The sequence below is a fragment of the Stegodyphus dumicola genome, chromosome 5 (assembly GCF_044657685.1).
Source record: "Stegodyphus dumicola isolate Sdum_Otavi_A_Nest chromosome 5, ASM4465768v1".
Taxonomy (NCBI): Eukaryota; Metazoa; Arthropoda; class Arachnida; order Araneae; family Eresidae; genus Stegodyphus; species Stegodyphus dumicola.
Window position 1 is genome coordinate 237,301,180 of NC_140772.1, and position 24,441 is coordinate 237,325,620.

A 24,441-nucleotide genomic window follows, 5' to 3' on the forward strand; every position below is an offset into this window, starting at 1 on the left:
GTACTTATCTGCAAGCATAAAAGTACTCCTCCAGATTTAAGTTGTTCAACTTAGTAATGATGTCTAAAAATATTGAATGATCAATTGCTTACAGTTAGTTTTGACTGCTGATTCATGTTGCAATTTTATATTGATTCTGGGCTGGAGAGCCCGATTGCCATTCGCGGCCGTTTGCGAATTAGCTATTTTGTAGCATTCTATGGTGGCGTATGCCATGCGCGGAAACCACACGGCGGCTGCGTCACGAGCGCTGCTGCCACTTCCTCCGTAGTTCCGCGGATGGACGGCCACAGCGCACCGTGCTTCTTCGCTTTCCTCTAGTTTCGCTACGGCCCGCTCCTCTTTCCAACTGACGGAAAAACGTAAACAGTTAAAAAGTATTATTTTCATACAAACCTAGAAGAAAACAGGAAGAAACTGGCTGTTCTGTGCGCACCTTATACTCGTTGCGCTGCCGTCGGTGGTGTTGGTGGTGGTAATTCCATGTTGATTGAACCGTACGCGACGGCCGTCCGACCTCATCCGCAGCTGGTATCCGGCGCACTGTGTCCGGATCCAGCAACCGTGTCATCTACTGATGCTCTGACTTTGTTCACTCCTTGGGCACCGTCTTCGCTTGTAGGAATCAGCGGCGGCGGTGCTACTCCGGCAGCGGCCGGCAATCCGTATGCTGCCGCCGCAGTCCCGGCTGTGGTACCCCAGCAGCAACAACAAACCGCGCTGTTTCGTCCCGCTGCCACCTCGATCCATGCCCTGCGGGCCGCATCCTTACTCCACCAGCAGGTACTGATGAAGATGGAGATGACGACACAGACGCCCATAGTAAGTACCGAATTCCATTCTCGGATTTTTACTCTTCCTCACAAGCGCGACTTCGCTTTCTCTCTTTTCTTTTGCTGGTGGCGGAATCCCTCCCTTTTTTGCGTCCAAAAATTTATTAGTAGTGTGGGATGTTTTCTTAGTATTTTTATTTGAGCTAGCCGTTGTATTGTTGTTTGAAATGTAAATTAGTTTTTGACTCATTCGAGACCTTGTTCCATCGATTTAAACTTCCTATGAAATGAGGACTAAGGTGCGGCGCTGAGCATACTATGTTGCTAACTTCTTGGCAAGACACCCAGTCCGAAAATCGATTTCCTGTCGTCGCTTTTATTCTATACCACTCTAACGCCATTTCTGAGCGAGAACATATATTATTATTCCAAATTATTTCAATTCCTTGTATTTTTAGCTTTTCTTTTTTAATAATGAGCTTGTTTTTGTTGATATGAAATTGAATTTAATTAAAAACGTTAACTTTATTTGGATTTAATTGTATTGCAAAAGAATCTGCCTCTAAAAATTTGTGAAAATATGTTTATCTATTGGCTTTTTTTAGGTTATCGATTTCATATTTCATTGTGAAAATTATTAAAGAAAGAATTATATATTTTTGTTAAATGTGCTAAAACGTGTGTGTATTTCAAAACGCCTTAATATACACAATTCCATTTTATTTATAATGGGTGGTTAAGTGATAGAATTTATTCCCCAAAATTTGAATAGCTTGGTGAAAAGAAATTTTTTTAATAAGTTCCTTTAGTTATATTGAGTGTAATATTAACTAAAAGTTTGTTGTTATGAGAAAAACATTATCCGTTAAAATTAAACAGGTTTTTTTTTTGTTGTTGTTATAAATTAATTTGAAAGATCTGTATTTATTTTCATTTTTAGCTTTTATTACAAACTATTATTTAAAGGGGGAAGGTCATTTGCCTTTTTGCGTGGTTTGCTTGGCAAAGTACGTGAAGATCCATCTGAACAGAAGACACTTGAGGATTTTTTGAGCTGGTCTCGTATGCACGTTACGCGTGGGAAAAACCACTAATGCTATTTTGGATATGCTACTTAGTTTTCATTTTTTAATTGAAATGTCTAATTATATAAAAGAAGGGTAAGGCAGAGATTTAAAATGGTTTGAAGTAATAGCAGTAATGGAGGTTGTATGAGCAAAATTTACCTTGCTTGAATATTTATTGAACCCATTTCGGTCATCTGATCGATTCAGCATGGAAGAATTGTGCAAGATCCCATGTCCGGTGATTCAGCATGGAAGAATTGTGCAAGATCCCATGTCCGTTATCTGCCCATTTCCTAAAGGGCTAATGTCGAAAACCATAAAACACTAGTAGCTATATCAGAAGTCCTTTTCTCATTTTCCATCAGCTGGATAGGCTACTTAACATCGGTATTTTTTAGGTTTCTCCACATTTGTATCGTCAGTATAAGCAAGGGCTATGTTATATATTTGAAGGCATTTCTTTCCCTTCTGCTAGGTAGCCGTGGAATGATTGCCAAACCTATCTTCCAGCGCATAGAAAGTCTCTACCTAATATTTAATTAACTTCCAGCGTGTAAAAAAATCTATACCTGATCTTTATTAAAACGTAACTGTAGCAATAAAGTAAGTAGAATAGAATACTGACTAGTAGTTTCGTCAGGAAGTTGTATTCAAAGGCATTCAAACTTTGGTTTAAACAGTTAAAAAGCTTGATATCTTTGTCTAGTTCCAAATTCTCAGGAAAAGATAGAGCTGTTCACTGTTAACTGATTTATTTCGACTTACGAATAGCTTAATTGGATTTCTGCATAATCCGTTAATTTTTGTCTTTCCGGTCGCATTCCTTCTTGGATCACTTCAGTTGATCGATGTCTCATTCAGTTTATTCATTGATCGTCATCCGAAAGAAATATATTTTTTTCTGGAAAGTAATCAGTGACCAGCGACATTGCCGATGATGTGATTGATTACGGTGTGATCGATGAGCGAAGCCACTCCGATATTTTCTCCTTCCTTGGATTTCCTCTACGCTTTCGATGGTCTTGGCATTCTTTGGCATCCTGCGTTCATTGGTCTTCCAACACTTATAACTTTTAAATGAAATCTGCTTGAAAGGTGCCTATAGGTTTACATCTGTACAGAACAAACTGTGCTGTTTTATCCAAAATGCGTGTATGAAGGATTTGAATAACTTAGTTACTTTGTGAGGTTAAAGGGAGCTGCCCTGTGGATGCGTAACGAATTGCAAAGTTCATTTTGATAAGCTAAAATTTAGCTAATCAATTAAGCTGGCCAGTTTGCGTATAATCCGGACATCAGCATTTTTGATAACGCTTGAACGTTGTTCTGTGTACCATTCCCCCTTAAATCAATCATTTTATGCAAGTTTTGGAGGAACGTTCATTTACGCGATTAATTACTGTGTGAATAAAATCATGTTTAAAAAAAAATAACGTAAAAGAAGGATTAAAGCCAAGGTTTCCTGTTTTCTGTTAAGTATTCCGTTTATCATTTTGTATATAAATTATGTTTTTCCATAAACGTGCAAACTGGTTCATTTCACTTGAATTCACTTTAAAAGTTCAGTCGCAGTATACATAAGAAGTTTTGCCTTCAGTTCTGATAATTCGCCATCTCTAGCAGAAGTTTGAATGTGAAATGTGTGGATTTTCTGATTATTTTAAATAATGGTACGCCTAAATTATTAAACGGCGGAATCGTGGCAGCATTGAGAGCTAGTGAGCTTTGCGGGCGCTGTGGGTCTGAGAAATGAAAAGGCAGTGGAGTGTGTTCCGTGGATTAAGTGTAATGCATTTTTAAAATTAAAAGCTCCTCTTTCATGGTGTTTCTATTAGCAGCAGCGACGGGATTTAAGGGATGAATTTTCAAATTATCTGCTGCACTCAAATCGACTTATAAAAACATGCGTGTTTTACTAGGTCAATGCTTTTATCTCTTCTTCGAAATGTTGCAAAGATAGTCTAATATAAAAATATTTGAAAAAAGTTTTATATTGTACATGTACTATGTCAGTACCAGTCAGTTTTTCAATGAGAACGGGCATTTGTCTCTTTCCTTTTCAGCCGAAACAATTAAGCACCGTGTTTAAGGTGAGGACTAGTTATTCCAGTTTCGTTTAATTAGTTTTTTTTTTTTTTTTTTTTTTTTTTTTTTTTTTTTTTTTTTTTTTTTTTTTTTAGTAGTTCTTTATAATTTTAAATGTTGTTAAAATAAACTTTTGCATATGTAAAATTTCAATATGGAAGTGTATTATTAAGTGCTATATCTGTATTATAAAGGAGTTTTAAAAAAACGTATTTAGAAAACGAAAAAACAATTTAAGACATAAATTTTGCGCCATGTGCAGCAAAATTAAAAAAATAATTCAAGAACGCAAAACTTAAAACGAAAAAGAAAATACCGCTTAAATATTTGAAGGCCAACCTATTATCTTCGTGAAACAAGTTAAATTAGTGAAACACACATCAAAGTGAAATACGAAATTAAAAACAAAAATGTTTAATACTTTTGTTTTTGATTTGGTATTTTACTTTGTGTTTCACTAATTTAACTTGTTTCACGAAGATATAGGTTGATCTTCAAATATTTAAGCGGCATTTTCTTTTCCGTTTGAAGTTTTGCGTTCTTGAATTATATATATATATATATATATATATATATAATTTTACTCGTAAGATATTAATAACTAAAAGTGAAAATCAGTAATGTTTGGTAGTAAATAGCAAGACTTTTCGCTTTAGGTTCATTACATAAATTCCGATGGTCCGTGCACCTATTTTGAAGAAGGAGAAAAGTCCTTTCGGAATTCAAGTGTTAAAGCTAATCATTCTTGTTTCGGTTATCTCGAATATATGCCTTTCCAATAAATTCATTTTATGAGAAATAAATTGTAAAGTTAAAATGCCTGAATAACGAAATGGAAAACATGAATTAATCAGTTGAGAAATATGACCATTGTTCTACAAGTATAACGGAATTAATTTTTATGGGTATGATCGAGTATTTCATTTTCTAATTAATACAACAAAAGATCGGTAGTTCCGATATTTAATATGTAAGCTGAGCAATATGTATTTCATTTTAAGATTAATTCCACTGTGAAAATAAGTGGCTTCTGTTACAGAGATGTTACAATAGAACCTCCTTTATCGGAGTTTATTGGAGCAGAACCATAAAACGTGAATGCTGTTTTTAATGTTTGAAAGTGATGATTTATGTTCATTATTTTCAGCAGTTAAAAATAGCGAAGAATTGCGTTAATAGCTAGTTTATACATATACATTTAACGTTCAGTACCCTATTTAAAAATGCTGCAGTGTTACTATGCTTCAGTCATCGCTAAGGTTAATATCAAGGACAATCAAGAAAAGGGGGCACCCAGAATTCCCATCGCTAGTTCTACCCCATGGAATGCATGGTGCAGCTAAACCAAAGACGAGAGAAAAAATCAGAAAAAACTGTTGTAAAGTAAGGCACGAAAATCTTATCTGAAGATCTTAATCCAGCCTTGGTTAACATACACTTTATTTTTTTTAATAGTCTTCATGCATCTTAAGCGGTAGTAGTGTCGGGAGTAATTATTGTCGAAATTTAAAAATTGTAATGTTTTAAACTTACGGCTAAAACAAAACTGAAAGTAAAATTAATTTAAACTCGGTCTATGCGGTTGTAGAATACTCTGGGATAATCCTTAATAAAGAATGTAAGCATTTGTAGGGGGTTGCCAAATAAGATTAATTCCTCCCAGTACACTTTAGTATTTCAGAGAAAGGAAGTGTTTAATTAATCTTCACTTTGACATTTTTGGGTAGTTTAGATTTCTTCCCAAGCTTCCCAAGTTTTCTTGTTTAGCTGTCTTGTGAATGACGGAGCTTTCATCCCATTCCTGTCGAAAACTTGTTTTGAGCCCCATTTCCGTTGTTTCGCTCAAACATTTCCGTCTGAAGGCCCGTCCACACGAATACGCTCGAAACGTAGCTGACGAACGCGCTTTTACGTTACCAGCGTAAAAGCGTCCAAACGAGTACGCTTGCGAAGAGTGCGTTTAACCAATAGAATTATTTTGGGCAAAAATCGTGACGCTGTAATATAGCGTCAACAGAGCCGTATCTTATTACTTCGCTGTTCTTCTGTATGTTTGCGGCAAGTTGTCCGAATCAGATGATTTTTTTATAGCTGAAACTTTACTATTATGTAAAATTATTAAGCAGAGGCAAAACCGCAAAAAATGGCAAGAATGGGTCCGAAAGTTTTATTTAGAGCGACCTGTTCAAAGAGTGTTTTTTTTTTTTTTTTTTTTTTTTTTTTTTTTTTTTTTTTTACTGCCTTATTTGCGAAAGGAATATCTGGAATTATTAAATTCCTACTATTAGCTCACACTCTCCCTATATCTTGTTCAAATTTTCAGTACGTAAAATGCTTTTTATTCATCCACTCAAGTTCAAATACAATTTTTTAAACTTGTACTGAATGACACTTGATGTTAATACAGCTTTTTCACATATTAAAATTTTTTAAATTTTTAATTAAAAAAATTCTGTTTGTATTTTTATTTATTTATTTATTTATTTATTTTTGTATTTTTAAACTTTTCTTTGTGGACCTAAGTAGGAATTGACTTAATTTTTTTTGGGAGGGGTATAATACTTGTTTTTTAATTCCTTCAGGCATGAGTATCGACCAGTTTGACAGACTTGCAGATTCTATATCATATGAAAATTAGGATTTATAAAATTGGTTTGGAATACAGTATATAAAGAGAATTAAATTACTTAATTCTCTTTATGTACTCCATCCACCATATAATAAAACCAACTTCATATTTTTTTAACTCGCTCTTCCTTGGTCTTTTGTTTTTATTTATTTTTAAATTTAGAATGAGGTTTAAACTTTGGACAGTTTATGAGAAATTATGTGCATGATAAAATATGCAATAAAGTAAAAATAAAGAGAGAATTTATAGATGATATATGAAAAAGAGATGCAGATATATTACTACATAAGGATTTCTATTTGCACTGCACATTTTAAACTAAATTAAAAACATTAATAATAATGAATAAAATAAGAAATGAAAACAATAATAATAGGTAAAATAAGAATATAATGATTCACGATTAAATATAAGAAACACGTTTAGAAGTTTTTATATTGCTGAAGTTAGTTTTTGGTGTATTTAATATTGGGATATTTATAGAGCTTTTTATTGCACATGATATAGCCAATATTTATAATAATTAAGGAGAATTTTGTAAGACAGAAACTGTAATTTATTTAGGTTCCTATTGCTTAATAAGTATACAGTCTTCCCCTTTAATGAGAATTTTAAATGTATACCAATATGTACGGTTTGAGAAATCTGAAGATGGCGTGAACAATGCTGATTATTTTATTGCTGTATACAGTTATATTTCTAAGCAAAAACTCATCTCTGTGTGGCTCTGACGCCATATTGAAACGGGTAAGCAAGAAGGTTTTCTGATTATGACACGTGATAAGAACTCGGTTAGCTATTGGCTATACGCGCGCGTCGCGGGCGAAAAAGCTGAACAGGAGCGTACTCAGTTTTACGTCTTCTGCGTCCTGCGAATTTACGCCGGCGTCAAAAAAGTTACGTCTACTACGTCGGGAGGGTCCTCGTGTGGACGGGCCTTGAAGCACTTGTAACTTCTGCTGTGTTTACCGTAGCAGCAAGGCTTTGCTGAATTTAGATTGAGTCATATTTTAATAGCGACCGAAATTCAGAGATCATCTTAAAGAGAGTTCACGCGCATAAGAAGAGTCGGGTGGTATCTTATACTGTGTGCTTTAAAAAAAAAAAAAAACTTTAAATGCGTTTTATTAAAGTTTAAAAATTTGAATTGGTCGATTTTACATATCTGCACTAACTTGAAAGAGTCTTTGGTTAAGGATTGAAGGTATTAAGGACTAACACCTGACACATCAGGTAGCTATAGAAAATGCCAAGGTGATTGTTGTGTTCTTTTTTAGCATCCAAGTTTCGGAATATTTTAGTATTTTAAATTATAACGCGATGTATGATTTTTTCATTTTTTTAGTAAATTTAAAATTTTTGAGAACATGTTTAAAAACATCGGTTTTCATTATTTCCATAATTATCTTTCCAAGAAAATTAGATATCTCAAGAACTTTATTATTTGGAAGTGGTTTCTAATCCACCTGTTAACTTACTGCCATAAAGTTGCCACCGTGATCGGTATAGTGGTTAATTATGCTGACTGGACTACCTTATCGTTGGGCCCGGATCCCAAAGAAGTGGAAATTTAGAAGCGTATGTTGTTTGTGCGTCATGAGGGCTCTTGGCGTACCAAAAGTCTTCAAGTGGTTTGGTGGTTGGAGAACTTTGGATCCGTTTTCTTAAAGTGGCCGGAGGTTTCCTGTTCCTCTGTGTAGCAAAAATTTGTGGTACCTAATATTGGAATTAGCGTTACGTTAAACTAACGTTAGAATTTTTATTGCAGTTTTAGATTCCGTAAAAAGGATAGCAGTATTTGTTGTAGAACGGATATCAGCTTGCTGTTTGAGGAAAAAGGTGATGGACAGAATGTGGCAGTCAGACCCTTGAGCGTCAGTCACGACCTCGACAGCAGAAATGCAGGTATCTAGAGAATTATAATATTAGGAGAATATTTCTGCTGATGCTTATGCCTCTGAAATTGGAGGGGGGAGGTTAGGTATCTGATGAAGGTTTGTCGATCTTGAAACTGATAAGCGATGACGTCTTTGTCTTTTTGTCTCGGACTTCACTATGACAGAAAATTTCTAAATGGTGAACTTGTCTCAGTTTTGGCAATGACTATTCTAGATTGTAATTTCATCTATTTTAGCAGTTATTCTTCCAATAATCTGTAGCTTATATTCATTGTATTAAAGAATGTATTCTTATTTTTTGAACAACCTTTTGTATTGTATTAAGAGGAGGTCATCTTCAAGCTGTAATTTCTTTCCTTGCATCTTTTGATTGTTGGGAAGAAGTTAAGTATTTATATGTCACGATTGCGTTTCGGAGTTTTCGAAGAGCGCGGGCTGCTTGTTGCTGTTTACTTTATTATTTTTTTCTTGCGATTTTTCACATATTCATAAATATTTCAGTGGAAGACACGGTAATATTGCGATGGGTGGCACAAAATTTAATGCTTTTACTCTATTTACCTTAATATTCCATAGCTGCCAAATCTCCCAGTTTACTGCACTTTACTAAGGAAAGTGTTCCCAGCAACAAATAAAACTTAAATTGTGCAAATTTCATCCCCCTGTAAAATTTTTCTTGTAAAATTTATTTGATCTTTTCCTTAATGTGCTGTAGACATCTGTAGAATTTTTTATGAAATTGTAGAAATTCCATTTTTCTAGTGAATTTTACCATGTTTTTTTCTAATGGAATTTTATTTTAGTTGTCTTAAATCTGCTGTGGACGTTTTTAGAACTTTATGAAAATTCAGCTAATGTTTAACCAGTTTATATCCATATTTTGTTTTCATTCATAAATAGTACATTAATATGATTATCCACACAAAAGTATGTATATTGCATATTAATTATATTTTTGTAGTATATAAAAATGCTTGAATAAATAAAAGCTTATTTTGCTTGCTGAGGGTTTTCGCTGTATAAAAGCGTAAGAAAATCACAAAATGAAATTTACCGAGGGACAACAAATTTAGAATATCTAATTAAATACAATTATGTATTTTAAATCAGAATCATTTTATAAGTAGTTCAATAACTTTAGTAATTCTTTTTAAATGGTGCCGCCCCGCAACACGAAAGCTTCTCGAAAGCTCAGTTCCCCCCCTCGCCTCCTGTGAGAATCTCTCACTTTTCCATATTTCAAGGTTAGCAAAAAGGTTAACATAATACGCTAAGAGATTGTAGTATCAATTTAGCAGCAGTAAATTTAATTTGTATTTGATGAAAGGTGTATGTAGAAATATGGAATTATTTAGGAAGCTGGAATTTATATAGCTATCATAATTGAGCATCCATTCGTTAACGTATTTGATGAAATCTACTTTTTTCATGAAGATTCTCCAATTTAATTAAATTTCAGCGCGTTTCATCAAGAATTACTGTTTTGAAGAAGTTACTTGTTGTATTATTAATAAAGCGCTATAGGATATTTAAATGTAATATTTGTTTAAAGTACGTGATATTGGTGAATGTTTTTCCTTCGTGGATATGGGATTCTGGGAGAATCATGGTATCGAAATTTGATATTGATGAAATGCTGGATAACACTGTTTCTAATTTAATAGGCTGGGTAACACTGTTCTGTTCTAAGAACAAAATATTTTGCGATTACCGAGTCCCATAATGTGCAGCACTAAAATCGTGCGTGATTATCTATGTTGCATATATATTACTAAAGGTGTAATAAAGTTTATTAATTTTAAAAGACTTGTGAACATTTGTTGCAGAGGTACACTGAGATGAGATTGGTTCTATACTGCTTGTAAATAATGAAAAAAAAAAAAAATGTGGCATATTCCGGATATTTCACTTACTGTTTAAATTATCGATATCTTCGTTGGGGGGGGATTTACAATCTATATCGACATAAGAATATTAAAATGTAAATACGTTTTGGGCGTTTCTGCCATAAAATAGCCAGACGCCTTGAGGAAATTCTGTGTAAGGATGTACAACGGGATGATACTGTTTTAGTGGGGGGCGGGAAATATGCTGAGGAACAATATGCTTCTAAGCCTGTGCATTTCTAATGTAATACGGTACGAAGTCCGAAATCTGGACTCTTGAGTAAATTATTATTGTTATTAATAGAGAATTTGTTCACTGTACAAAGTCTAGGAATATAAAATTTAATACTCAAAATAAACATTATAGGAAAAAAAGATGCGTCGTATTAATTCAGATTCCTGCGTCAAATTCGAACACATGCTTGGCTAGGAAATCAGAATATGGCCAATGACAACACATTGAATGACGGTGACTGCGACACTTTTGACCCTTAAATGGGTGTGGGAAGGGGATTAGCATTTTTTTATCTGACCTAAACAAATAGTGAAGCCGCAAGACATTAGTTTGCCTTGGAATGTTGTTCATACGGGTGTTCTTCGTTGTCATAGTAGCGGAGAAGAAGAAACGATCCCGAGGAACTTGACGTTCAGTTAACACAGCAAAACTGTGCTCTTCTTTAATTTCCTAATTTGATCATGCTATTTTTGGAGGCTATTATTATTACTGCTTAATAACCTCTTCCTTTCCCTCCAAAATAGATTTAGGTGCGTGTGTATTTAATTATGGCAAAGCACACTAGGGCTATCTGCCTAAGAGGAGGAATGCCTTCGTGGAGGACTTTCTAAAGGAAACTAGCCCACCAGCGGCCGAGCGGTAAAGTCGCTGAACACTGGTAGTTCGGTCCCGAGGTTCGAATCCCGCGAACGGGCTGGCTGCATGGGCGTTTTCATGGTTTTCCCCATGTGTAACGTGTATACGAGCCAGTTTCCCTTAGAAAGTCCTCCACGAAGGCATCCCTCCCCTTAGGCAGATAGCCCTAGTGTGCTTTGCCATAATTAAATACACCATACTCGTGCGCTGGAGATAGAATTGCCATAATCTCAATAAACCAAACCAAACCATTCTAAAGGAAACTGGTTCGTATACACGTTACACGTGGGGAAAACCACGAAAACACCCATGCAGCCAGCCCGTTCGCGGGATTCGAATCGAACTACCAGTGTTCAGCGACTACCACTCGGCCGCTGGTCTGCGATTGGCGGGTCGTTGGTTAATGGCTGGAACGAAAATATTTTATGAGTCTAAGAAAACTGAGTGCATATCCTGCAGGGTAGGTTAAACAAATTTAAAAAGCACCATCGTATAAATTAGTTAAGAATTTTAAGCAGCTAAGTAATTTGTAGATGATAGCTTATTGATAGCAAATAGTTATCACCAGAACACATTTTATAATGCCGTCGAAACTGGGCTTTTCTAGTAGTATATGCTCACTTCTCGTCTTTTGCAGAAAAAGTGTCATCCGTTGTCAAAAATTCCAAAATGAGACTACTGATTTGGGCGTATATATCTACGCTGCAGAAACGCACATATGCGAACTTTTGAGAATCGGAAAAATATGCGACCTGGGGCATATAACTGAGTAAAAAATTTTCGCGACATCTGCGTTCAAATAAAAAGGCGAAGATGACACAAATATTAGTGCGTCATTGATTTAAAAATCATTTCACGCCTAGGCATAGGAAGATCTGTAATCGATTGGTTTACCTGATGATGCAAAAATTGTCTTCATTTTAGGCAACTGTTTGGGTGATAATTTATTCCAGAATTTTCAGCTGTTAAATGTTCTGAACAGTCGGAAGACTGATACGAAATTTTTAAGTATTTTTAGATAAAATCTGCTGTATGAAGTATTGCAAGGGTACGGAAGGACGTCTGTGCAGATATTTTTAAAAAGTGCTTGGCATAATTTATGATCAGCTAGTATGTGATAATGATTGTGATGGCTGCGAAATTGAAGGTTTTCGGATATAGGCAAAATGCTAACTTTCCTAATTGAATTTGTGAAGAAACATAGAAAAATGATAATGAATAAAAATGATGCAACTGAAGTTTTCCAGTGCGACGACAGTGCGCAATCATCAATCAACTGATGGACGGCGAAATATCTAGTATGGTTTTAAATCCAAAAAATACCGCTATAGCTAGTGAAGAAAGTGGCAGAAAAAAATTTCAATTGACAGTTTAGTGGGAATTCTCTTGACGACAATTACATGATTTGGCATGATTACATGATTCTTTAACTATTATTAACGACAATTACACAATCCTTTAACTGAACAAGAAATTATGTTTGTCTGTAAAATTAAATAGAATGTATTAGCACGTACACACAATAAAAATGTGGGCAGCAGCTTTTAAAAAGCTTGTATTTGGAAAAAAACAAAGTGCGTAATAAAATAAGTCAATAAGTATTGAGCATTTGTTTTCTAATTTTTTATTCCCTTAAGTCATAAATGCTTCGTTATTTCATAAAGAACTATTTCATATTTTAACTTAATAATCCTACGTGCCATCTTATTAAATTAATGATTTAAATACGGAATTCCCGAAGCCCTGCCGGTTTCGGATCTTGGTCTTTGCCCGCTGTACATAAAATTTCCTTTTTCGTCCCCTCCCTCCCACACAGTATCCAATTGAATATATTGCTTTCATTCGCTGTTAGATTTTCAAAATAATGTTCGTATTGGTTTTATTGATGCTTATTAGCTACTCTCATTTTAATTTGTTTTTATTACTTACATATTTAATTAATTAGGATGGAGCCAGGTAGAAGTGACCTTCGAAAAATGATATAAATATTATTAGTGGTATGCAGTGTCTTCCCAGTCTTGTAAATTAGGTAGTGCTGATGTCACGAACGATAAACTGAAGTGGCAGTTTCTTTAGGAACACATCCAAGAATCGGTGAACGGCGGGTTTCTATCCGCGACTTTTTAAAGTTCCTGGAAGCAGAGATTATTATTAAATGTTGCATTACGTTACTTTTTACGAAAATTGTTCTGTCGGGCATTTCACGCTGTAAAAAGTCTATGCATTTTTGAAGAAAAGTACATTTTGACTGCATGATGCGAAGTTTAGAATAATCATGCGGATGAAATGCAGTTAGTTGTATAAAGCTGAATGAATATCTATACTTTTAAGAGCAGAATTTTACAGCCTATTGCAGTATATCACGTATTTGGTCGATCGAAGTGGTAAGTGAATGGAATAGCTTATCTTCTGAGTTCTTACGTTGAAAATTACTAGCTAGTAGTACCTCGGCATCCATGTTTCAGTGTGATTAATTTTCGAGAGGCAAAGTGACGAAGTCCGTAAAGCAGGCGAAATACAGCGATTTAAGCTCGCACATTTTTCTTTCCATGCATCGAAACGTTTACTGCCGAATCTTTCTCAGGTTAAATCACTAAGTTCGCTAGCTGGTAACTGAGGCTTCGTTCAGAAGGCGGTTTTGTCGTCATAAAGCGGGCTATGATTTAAGGTCTAAAAGTCAGTAAGTTAATTTACATCTTTTTTAGGAGAGTTTAAGCCATAGCCAATCAGGGAAGGGGAAAGTTACGCCTGCGTAAATATGTAGCTGGTTCGGCGAAACCGTCGACCGATGCTTGCTTCGCTGTGATTAGTGGTTCTTATAAACTTGGCAGAAAGTTGAAAAATGATAACTTTTAGGCCAATTTTTATGACGTAGCTATGTCTGGTTGCTTAGCAGCGAAGCTCGGTTTAAACCTGTTATGACTTTAAAACCAACGTATAAACGAAGCTTAGAATTCAATATGTTAATTCAAAAATATTTGCAGTCGAGTTTTGATCCGAAATTGAAGAGGGCAGGGTTGAAAATTCTGAGGACTCAAAAACTGGGGGAAAATGAGGTTCTTCTAGGATTGTCTTTACATAAATATGCAGGCAATAAAATGAGACAGTCTTTGCATGTTTTAATGATTAAAATTATTTCGATATGTATAAAGTATCGATGCTTAAAAAGAAACGCAATTTTTGTCGTAATTTACATTATAAAAATTTGCCATAAAGTGGCACTGGTATGAAATCATTTGCGTAGCTGCCAATTCTTTCATTTTTAATTGTTAGCCTTTTTTACCGAAGGAAATTTTCCCTGAAATTGCTGAAGAAGTTAATGAACTTATTGAATTAATAAAAGACCTAAAAATTGCGCTAGCGCTGTTTTGTACTAAATTTTATTGGACTTGAATAGTCTTAATGTACTGTAGCATTAATAGAACTTTTTATGATGATTTCAAGTAGTACTTAATCTTCGAGAATGAACAATACTCATTGATCATTTAGCTGTTTGATCACAGAGAACGTTGCCAAGGTGCACCACAGGCGCGACCAAGGTTACACCCATGAAGAAGGGAAGTTCTCATCCAGCTCTGACGGAGAATACCCCAGGGAAGGGATTCGAGAGTTTTCTAACCCGTTTTCTCTATCAAAACCTCTTGATAAGACTTTCGGTTCGCTGGTATTTTAAGTGCTCCCATGTCGCACAAACATTATATACTTACAAGCATTCAAGTTTTCTTCAGGATTCGAACCTGGCCCAATGTGCTAATCGCTGTATCGATTAAAGTGGCGTTTCTCAGCATAAAAATATAAGGAGCTTACAAAATAAAATCAGCCCCAAAACATAAAATTTGGTATACCTAATTTTATTTTACTATAAAAGTGACTTCAAAATCGTATTGTTAAGTTGTTCAGTAAGCTGAATCATGCATTCTAAAGCAGGAATTTCCAACGTTTTTCGCCACATGCACCCCTTTCACCATTGCTAGACCACAATTTTCTCCCCTTCCTTTCCAAAATTGAGATTCTTATTAAATTTATATTATAAATTAAATAAGAAAAAATTTAGAAAATGTAGATAAATACCAAAACTTGAACAAAAGTGTTTTTTTGATATTCATAAACTAAAGATTAACAATAAGGTATGATCCCCCCTTATTCTGAAGTGAATTTACGTCTATTTGTTCTTTTGAAATGGCTTTGCCGAAAAGACGAAAACCCTCAGGAAATCCTCAGGATTTTCATATTTCAAGGAAAAGGCATGTAGGCATATATTTCAAATGGACAGTGAGATGGCTATATCTACTTCAAATTGTAATGAATGTTTACAAAATATTTTATTTCCTTTGTTTATGAAATATTTCTTATTTCATCTTCTGGAATGAGTTGAAATTTTCTGCAGAGTTCATTTTTAAACTGAAAACCAAAATGCCTTTGCTTTCGGCAGTGTTTTTATGTATATATATTATGTGTGTGTGTATATATATATATATATGTTACCGTGAAAGACCGAAATTGGAGAAAGTCGACTTTCATCGGAGAAGTCTATATTCACTAAATATGTCGGTGAAGATCGAATATTGCATTACATTCTTGTACGTTCAGACACTCACCGGTGTATGTCGACAATCACAGATATGCTCTGGTGTAGGTCGGAAAGAGAAGAGGTGACGTCTAAGTTGTTGTAATAAATAAGATTTGAATCACGTAATTTAGTAAGTTTTTTATTACTATTATTTTATCTTCTCGTTTTGAATGTACTATGTGTTTTAAGTTCTTAAGTGTCAAGTGCGTTTTTTCGCGACTGAATTGCGCAGAAGAAAACATAATATTCTTATATGTTCAGCATTCACCATTAGTACATGGTGAATGTCGACATTTACCGGTGTAAGTCAGAAATAAGAGTATTTGGAAAATATTTCGGACATACACCAAGCGACTATGTGAATGTTTACATTTACCGGTGAAAGTCCACATTCTCCAGATTTCGGTGTTTCACCGTAACATATATACACACACATATTAATTAAAAAAATAGGGGTGTGCAGATTACTTCATATATTATGAATTGTTGATGAATTGATATGAAGGAGGATTGTTGAAAGTATCAGTTTGTCGAGAAGAATAACACCAGCTTGTTTTGAAAAAAATTTCTGTGTATTGAATATTTCGACTTTCGAGAAAATTTTGATTTTTAGTATATTTCTGCAGTGAAAACCGCTGAGCAGGAAGTATCGAATTTCAAAGCTTTCTTCTTTTTGTAACGGAGAAATTTCTTTACATCAAAATCAACGTATTGCAATTCTGTATTTTCTAATCTGGCAGAAAATGGGAGACATTAAAGCTATTATCACACAGGAAAATATTTGGAAAGAATAATTTTGACCCCCCCTAAAAAAACGCTTGTTTATCTTATGATATAAAACACAGAATTGGTCCGCCGTGTTTGATACGTCATAGTTAGATTACCGTGTATAAGAAAACAGTTATTCCATAAAGGCAAAGTTAGAATGCTAGTAATTGGCTGGTTGAAAGACGGAGTATGTAACTTTCAGCCCTCACGCAAGTTTTGAGCGTTGAATTCAGTAAAATTATTCAGAACAGCTGGTTTTTCCCAATAAGGGGATATTCTCCACAAATTCGATTATTTTAGTTTATTGCGTTATTATTTTTTAACTAAAAATATCATAATGGATAATTGGGGCCCACCAGCGGCCGAGCGGTAACGTCGCTGAACACTGGTAGTTCGGTCCGAGGTTCGAATCCCGCGAACGGGCTGGCTGCATGAGCGCTTTCGTGGTTTCCCCCATGTGTAACGTGTATACGAGCCAGTTTCCCTTAGAAAGTCCTCCACGAAGGCATCCCTCCTCTTAGGCAGATAGCCCTCGTGTGCTTTGCCATAATTAAATACACCAAGACCATAATGGATAATTAACAAGTAATTTTACCGGATTACAAACGAAATTCTCTTCATTATAATTTTTATACACAAAGAAACAAAATTGCTCTATTTAAGCATAATGAAAATAGATCATTGAGTTTTAAAAATGGCATTTTATAAGTGAAAATGCTGCGAATGGGATTCGGAAAAGAATTAATCGATTCTTGAAATCCCTGAATCCCTGAAAATATTTAAATGGAAATATCAATAAACCCAGCATTTCTGTCAGATCGCTTGAAAACTGAAGATATCAGTATCGTGTATTCGTCCAATTAAGGACGATCTGTCTTGTTATTTTATTTTACTTTTTTTTTTTTTTTTTTTTTTTTTTACAAAAATTGTTTAGCATTAGGCTTCTTTATAAATTATGGCAAAGCATTCGGGGATATCTGGCTAAGAAGAGTAATGCCTTCATGGAGAGTTTTTTGAAAGGTATCTGGTTCCTGTTAATGTTACTCAACGAGGAAAAACGCGGCATATAAAATTCAAGAAATTCGCGCTGAAGAATTTTGCCTTACGATTTATAAGCCATTGATTCCATCTTGAATGCAGCGGAAATTCTTAGGTAATAAATCGTGTTTTATGGTTGATCCTTGGCGCAGTGATTGCATTCAGTATTATAATTCAGCCCCTCTTTGTTCTTTACTTCTACTAATCAGAATAAAACTTGTAAAAAAAATTCTCACATACATTAAAAAGTTTTTCTCTCTCTTGGATACTAATAAATAATTCTCTTTATTTAAATCAGCGCAGTAAAAATGCTTGATTCCCTTCATCGTACATCATGCCAGAGCAATCTTACGGGATACTCAAAGCATCCAAAATTGTGTTTTGGTTAATAGTTTGTTTGTAAATAGTTTAATATGACATCGTGAACGCTGATTGCTGATTTCTCTTATTTTTACTAATGTTAATATAACATTAGTAAAAAGTATGTGCGAGAAGTATTCATTCTTCTCGCAAGAAATATCCCGCCCTCCACTTGAGTTTGCCGCATCTTTAATTTATATACGCTTGTCATCTACAGCGAAAGGAATATCGCTAACGTATATAGTAAATTTCGTTTCGGGTACTTAGCGTATAGTTCTTAAAAGTAAAACAGCTTGCTTTGCCGTAATCAAATAGACCGAAACCAAACCAGAAAAGTAAAAATTTGCAGGATTTTAATATCTTTTGCCATCATTTGCAAAAATATTTTATTTACTATTAGTATACGAATAGGCGACTGGCAGAGTTTTGTAATTGTCAAGAAGCTCTGAATCGGCATTTTAATTTATAATTTTTGCATTGCGAATCGTTTATGGAGGAAGCTGAGCAAGAAAACTACAGCTCTTACATTCATGTTTAAAGTAATTTCTTGCATTCCTTCTTACTACGCGTGCGAGAGAACGAAATCCTCGGTAAGATTTAGCATTAGTATTCAGCTGAAGACGAGGAGCAAGAAATAACGTCATTATGATGTTTCTTTAAGAATATTGCATTTCAGGTATATTTGAAAAGACATTTAAATTTCATCCCTTTCAAGTAAGTAAATGAGTTGTATGCCAGAGTGCAGTATCGTGTAGCACTAAGTCATTTTATCTTTGTGTCTGCAAAGAGAAGTTATAGGCAGATATATTGGAAAGTGGTTCGGCATACGAGGGTCACTCTGAAATCTTTAAGGTACACATAGGTTTTTAAAGTTAGTTACACGTGCGAAATTTGAAGAATGTTCTAAGTAGTCTCCTCTAGCATCAGTGCACTTCTGTTGGCGAATCATTCAGAAATTAAGTACCTCAAGCCATTCATTTCTTGGAATTAATGAAAAAAATGCATTTATAGCCTCATCACTTTCGTCTTCGAATAAAAACGAGGTCAACGTAAGTTCTTTTTTAGATTAAAAAATAGTCAACTGTCACACATACCTGGATCAGGTGAATGTGGTGAATGTTTTTCACTTTACTGTGGTTTTGGTCGAGAAACTCGACTATCAATCTTGCTGAGTGAGAAAATGTATTGTCATGATGGAGCGCAAGTCCTCTAATTATTCACTTCTTGAAGAATTTCTGGAAGACCCTTAGTGCTGTACCAGTCAGCTTTGAGTGTCTTCTGTCCTTCCAGTTCGATGGCTTTGACCAGTCCTGTATTTCTGAAGAAAATGGCATACATTACTCTTTTCATGGTGCGTTGTCTTTTCACATTTGTGGACGCGGGATCATCTTCATAGATCCATACTTTTATTTTCTTGACGTGTTGAAACATAAAAAAAAAAAAAAAAAAAAAAAAAAAAAAAAAAAAAAAAAAATGGTATGTACGTTTCATCGTCAGTTACGGTTTTAGAAATAATGGAGTGGCCACCATCTTTGAATAGTTTAAGGGTTTCTTTACCGGTTATGGTATGCTCCTCTTTTTAATGCTTAGTTAAGTTATGGGAAACCCAACGGCAAAGTAGCTTTTTCATATGCAATTCTTGAGAGATAATTTTATGTATGGCAGCGGATCCGATGTTAAGTACCTTCTGTATCATTTGGTAGGTGCAGCGATTATCATCGATTAACGTTTTTCGCAGACACATTATCTGGTATTACTGCTGACAACGGCCCTCTGTGTATTCTTCAACCTGAAGAAAGTTGCGACCTCTCTGAAATTCTGTAAATCATAGATAGCTCAATAATGTTCTTGTGTCAATTCCATTTTTCCTCGTGCCTAAAATTTGTTTTACACCAAACTACTTCCAGATTGCTAAAAAATGGTCTGCTAGGCTAAAATAGTTCATAATTTTAAATCTAACTATTAATTATTTTCTGCCACCTATCGTCTGCGCGTATCTTAAATATTTCAGACTAACCTCCATCCATATACTGAAGAAGTTGTGTATTCAAGATCATTCTAACGCGATGTTTGCCGATTGGTGGGCCCTTTATTTGAGAGAAAGAAAAGAAAAAAAGTTACATGTGTATGGAAGCACGGTCTGAGCTTTTTAAGTCATTATTATCGGAATGTTTCGCTACGTCAAATATCGAACATAATCGAACGGCGTATATGTCATGCTCTCCCTGCAGTATTTAATTTCAGTGAAAATCATCTGCATTGCGGAAATTTTTTAAGAAGTGTGGTTTCTTATATGTACAGTATTCCTTTATTAATTTCAAATCTTAATTCTAAAAGAAAAAAATATAGCCAAGGCTGTAAGGTGTATTCATGATGACCATAAAGTTATTACTTTATGGTAGTTCATTTTTCATAAGTATTTGAAACAATGAAAATTAATTTAAAAAATCTGAAATGGTTTACACGCGTATTTGTGAAGCGCAAATAACCATCAATGGCTTTTGGGAAAGAAATGAAATGACCAACTTCAGTATTATGTCTAAGCGTATTGAAATGGTATTTTAAAAGCGGAAATTAGTGGCTGCCTTATGCTGAAAATTTTCGAAAGTCATTAAATACTTTTGATTTTCGACAACGCAATTACATTAAAGTTTTCGGAGGTGAATCTTAAAACATGCTTATTTTGCTGCTATGAAGATGTTACAGAATTCTTTTTGGAACTGTGTAAAGTAAAGCAGTAAGTGAATAAAAATAGACAAAACGTAAGTGGAAACTTAGTTGCCATAAGTCAAGAATAAGAGAAATGTAAGAAATTTGGGCTCACCAAATTTATTTTATTCAAAAATTTTGTAATAAGACAACCACTTTGTAACTAGTGTTTTTTTTTTTTTTTTTTTTCCCCCCCCCAGTTCAAAGGGACTTTCTCCCTGAAGGACTATTGTTTTCGTTGGTTCACTATACATGTCCGCTTCACTTTTCAAACTGTTGCTGCCAAACATTATCGCCCTGTATTATATTTGAAGAAATTAAATAATGAAGAATCTGCATAAATCTATGTATGTTTCTCACATAGTGATAAAACAACGGTACCTAGAGCCAGCGAATTTTTAATGACGTAACCCCAAATTTGGAATTTGTTTTATTACAGATTTTATATTTTGTAAAACTTTAATGAATTTTTGATTAACAAACTCAACGATTTAAAAGCAAGTAATGGCAACGTCGTACAAAAAACATTTTTATCTCCAGCGTGTCTCCAGACTGTGTATCGGAAATTCTAAAGATATACTCAATTTAAAATTATTTTACGATATTGCTCTTGACCTGAATTTAATGGGTTAAATGCGAAGAATATGATATTTAATAAATAAAGATAACACACAAAATGTTAAAAAAAAAGGCCCCTTTGGATGTAATTTAAAATCTGAAACCTTTCAAATTTTTTTTATGTTTGTTTATTGTTATTATTTTTTAAAGTTCAAAGAGACAATTTGCCCATAAGGACTATATTAATTTCGTTTTGGCATTAAGCGTTGTTTCACTTTTCAAATCGTTGCCACCAAATATTATCGCCCTGTATTATATTTAAAGAAATTAAATAATGAAAAATTGTATAAATGTATGTATGTTTCTCGCATTGTGATAAAACAACGGTACCTAGAACCATCAAATTTTGAATGTTGAACGTTATAAGGTATTTATCTCGCCTTCTTAACATGCCTTCGTGGTTTGGTGGTCTGCACATTCGGCGTGTATTCCAGGGGCCGGGCTTCGATTCGCAGCGAGGGCGTTGCTCTTTTTTCATCTTTCCTGCTCCCCCCCCCCCCCCCCACCGAAAAAAAAACCTAATGTCTCTACCGTGGCGCAGAACTAAAAGGGTGGTGGATGATGATTGTCCACACCGAGGATTTGGCGATTGGGTCCCCTAAAAGAAAAAACTCAGTCACCCTTTAAAAGGAGCAGTGTGTAAGGTATTTCCCTCGAGTTCTTAGCATGCCTTTTTGGTATGGTGGTCGGCACGCTGGGTGCGTATTCCAGAGGTCCGTTATTCGATTCCCGGCGAGGGCGTTGCTCATTTTTCATCTTTCCTGCTTCCAAAAAAGTTCCTAATGTCTCTACAACGTTTCCACCCGAATATGGGCATCTGAAAGCCCAAATTTGAAATTTGTTTTATAATCGATTTCAGATTTCTAAAACTTTAACGAATTTTTGGTTAAGAAACTCAAGTATTTCAAAACGAGCAATGGCAACGTATGGCAAGACTGTGTATCGGAAATTCTAAAGATTTGCTCATTTTTGAAATTATTTTGCCATATTGCTCTTGAACTGAATATTATGGTTTAAGTGCGAAGAACTTAATATTTAATAAATAAAGGTAACACACAAAATGTTTAAAAGAAATGCCCCTTTGGGCGTAATTTAAAATCTTAAACCTTTTTTTTTTTTTTTTTTCTTTTCTTAGTGAAGTGGTGAAGTTCTAGTGTGTTGAACTGATGTTACTTCAAAAGCCGGTTTTAAATCGAATGTATCACGTTTTTACGACTTTGCCTTTTTAGCTGTTTGTAGGACATATACTTCATCTTGTGAATGAAATGAATTTTGAAGATCAAAATCGTAAAAACAACCTTGTATTTAGCATAAGTATATTGAAACATTCAATCGATTTCGAGGGCAGCTAAAGGTCCCTTCTCATCAGGAGAAAGAAATACCAAGAAAAAAGAAAATAGCTAAAGGTCCCTCCTCATCAGGAGAAAGAAATACCAAGAAAGAAGAAAATAGCTAAAGGTCCCTCCTCATCAGGAGAAAGAAATACTAAGAAGAAGAAAATCTTGATGAGGAGGGACCTTTAGCTGCCCTCGAAATCGATTGTTTCAATATACTTACGCTAAATACAAGGTTGTTTTTACGATTTTGATTGTCACATTAGCGTGTTTCTCTTCTAGTCGAATTTTGAAGATTTTGTTCTTTTAATATAAGGCGAAAAATAGTATAATCAGTGATGGATCAGAAGGCAAGGTAATTTCTCTTTCATTGTTTTGGTTGACAAACACACTGGATTTTCTGCGTTAAAATTAACAAACTGCTATCCAAATACTCATCCTTAATGTTGTCCCCCCCCGAGTGTATTTTCCCTCCTCAACGGAAAATAACCCTTGGCTTAGCAAGTTTTTATCATTTTGAGATATAGCGCTATTTTGTGCCCCCCGTTAATAATTATTAAAGAGGCCCACACAATACTTGGTATCATTCCAGGGATTAGTTATGATTTTCACTAAATTCTCACATAACCAATTTTTTTTGCTAATGTGTAAATGTTATTTGTAATTGGTAAATGGGAAATGCGTTACGTAATTCTTTTTCTCCTTGTGTTTGTGTTTTATAATTAAAGTATCTCAGATAGAATGAAATCCAGGTTTAATCATGAGCTGCCGATTTTGAAGCATTGCGCCGATTTTTAGCTCTTCCCTTGCAGATAGTGAAAATGAAGCCTGTTTCAAAATTTCTGTGATTTGATTTCTAAGCATATTATTTTATAACGAAATGCGAACTATTATAAATTTTCCTTGAGTGAAAAAAATCTGAGAAAGCTTCATCCCGTTCCTTCCCAGCAGAAAACTAACAGTGAAGGTAGCAAAGATAAAAGCGATATATGAATTTGCATAGAGCAGCGATTCTCAACCGGTGGTACGCAAAGAAAAAAAAAAAATGTATTTTTAACTATTAAATTCAAAAATTAAAATACGCCGACACCTTGTTTAAGTTTTTTCTCTAACACTCGTAAATTTATGCAATTTGAGCTTTGTTCAGGGTCAGTATTCGCTCATTAGCAAAATAATACGTTTTATTTCCACAAATTATTCTTTTAGCCACAGACGTTACAAAATGTGTCATAAATGATGTTTTTGAGTAATAAAAATTCATTTATAAGAAATAAAAATAAATTCCTTGTAAAAAGATAATAGTATCTCATTAATTCGTGTTGGTTGATCGAATTATTAGCATGTTTACACTTTGTTTCCGGGTTCATATTGCTTTATTTTGAATTAATTATTTTTCTGTCTCTTAACAGCAGGTATTTTATAGTCTTGTTGCTTTGTATTCCTTAATTTTATCCGCGACTTGAGAATATTGTCGTTTGTTTTCGAATAACTCTTAATATATTGAGTATATAAATATTTGTGAAAAAATAATAAGAGGAAAAAAAAAAAAAAAAACCCTAGATTTTCAAAATGAAAAAATGGCTAGTATTGACTAAGCGGAAAAATGATGACTCACCATGCGATGAATCCAGGGCAATCTACTAACACTAAGAATGGTGAAAAGAAAAGAAAAATTGTTTATAGAAAATATAAGGAAAAGCTATTTATCATTTGGGTTTACCTGGAATGGTTTTTGGTTTACCTGGGTTAATTTGGGTTTACCTGGAATGTGTTGTTTGTTTACTGTGAACTATTATCCAAAGTATGGAACCATCCTTCTTAAAAGACATCTTGAA

The 24,441-nt window shown here is 34.4% G+C and overlaps 1 protein-coding gene across 4 annotated transcripts in view; it reads left to right on the top strand.

Annotated features, from left to right (window-relative positions):
* The first annotated feature begins 261 nt into the window (after positions 1–261).
* Positions 262–24,441, top strand: part of LOC146997436 (nucleolysin TIAR-like) — a 57,836-nt gene continuing 33,656 nt past the window's right edge. For 3 of the 4 annotated variants that reach the window (XM_085817792.1, XM_085817793.1, XM_085817794.1), the window contains exon 1: positions 262–822. In XM_085817792.1, the coding sequence (XP_085673918.1) occupies positions 484–822 (339 nt within the window). In that variant the 5' untranslated portion in view covers positions 262–483. The remainder of the gene's footprint in view (positions 823–24,441) is intronic. The other variant, XM_085817795.1, reaches the window with a different exon arrangement.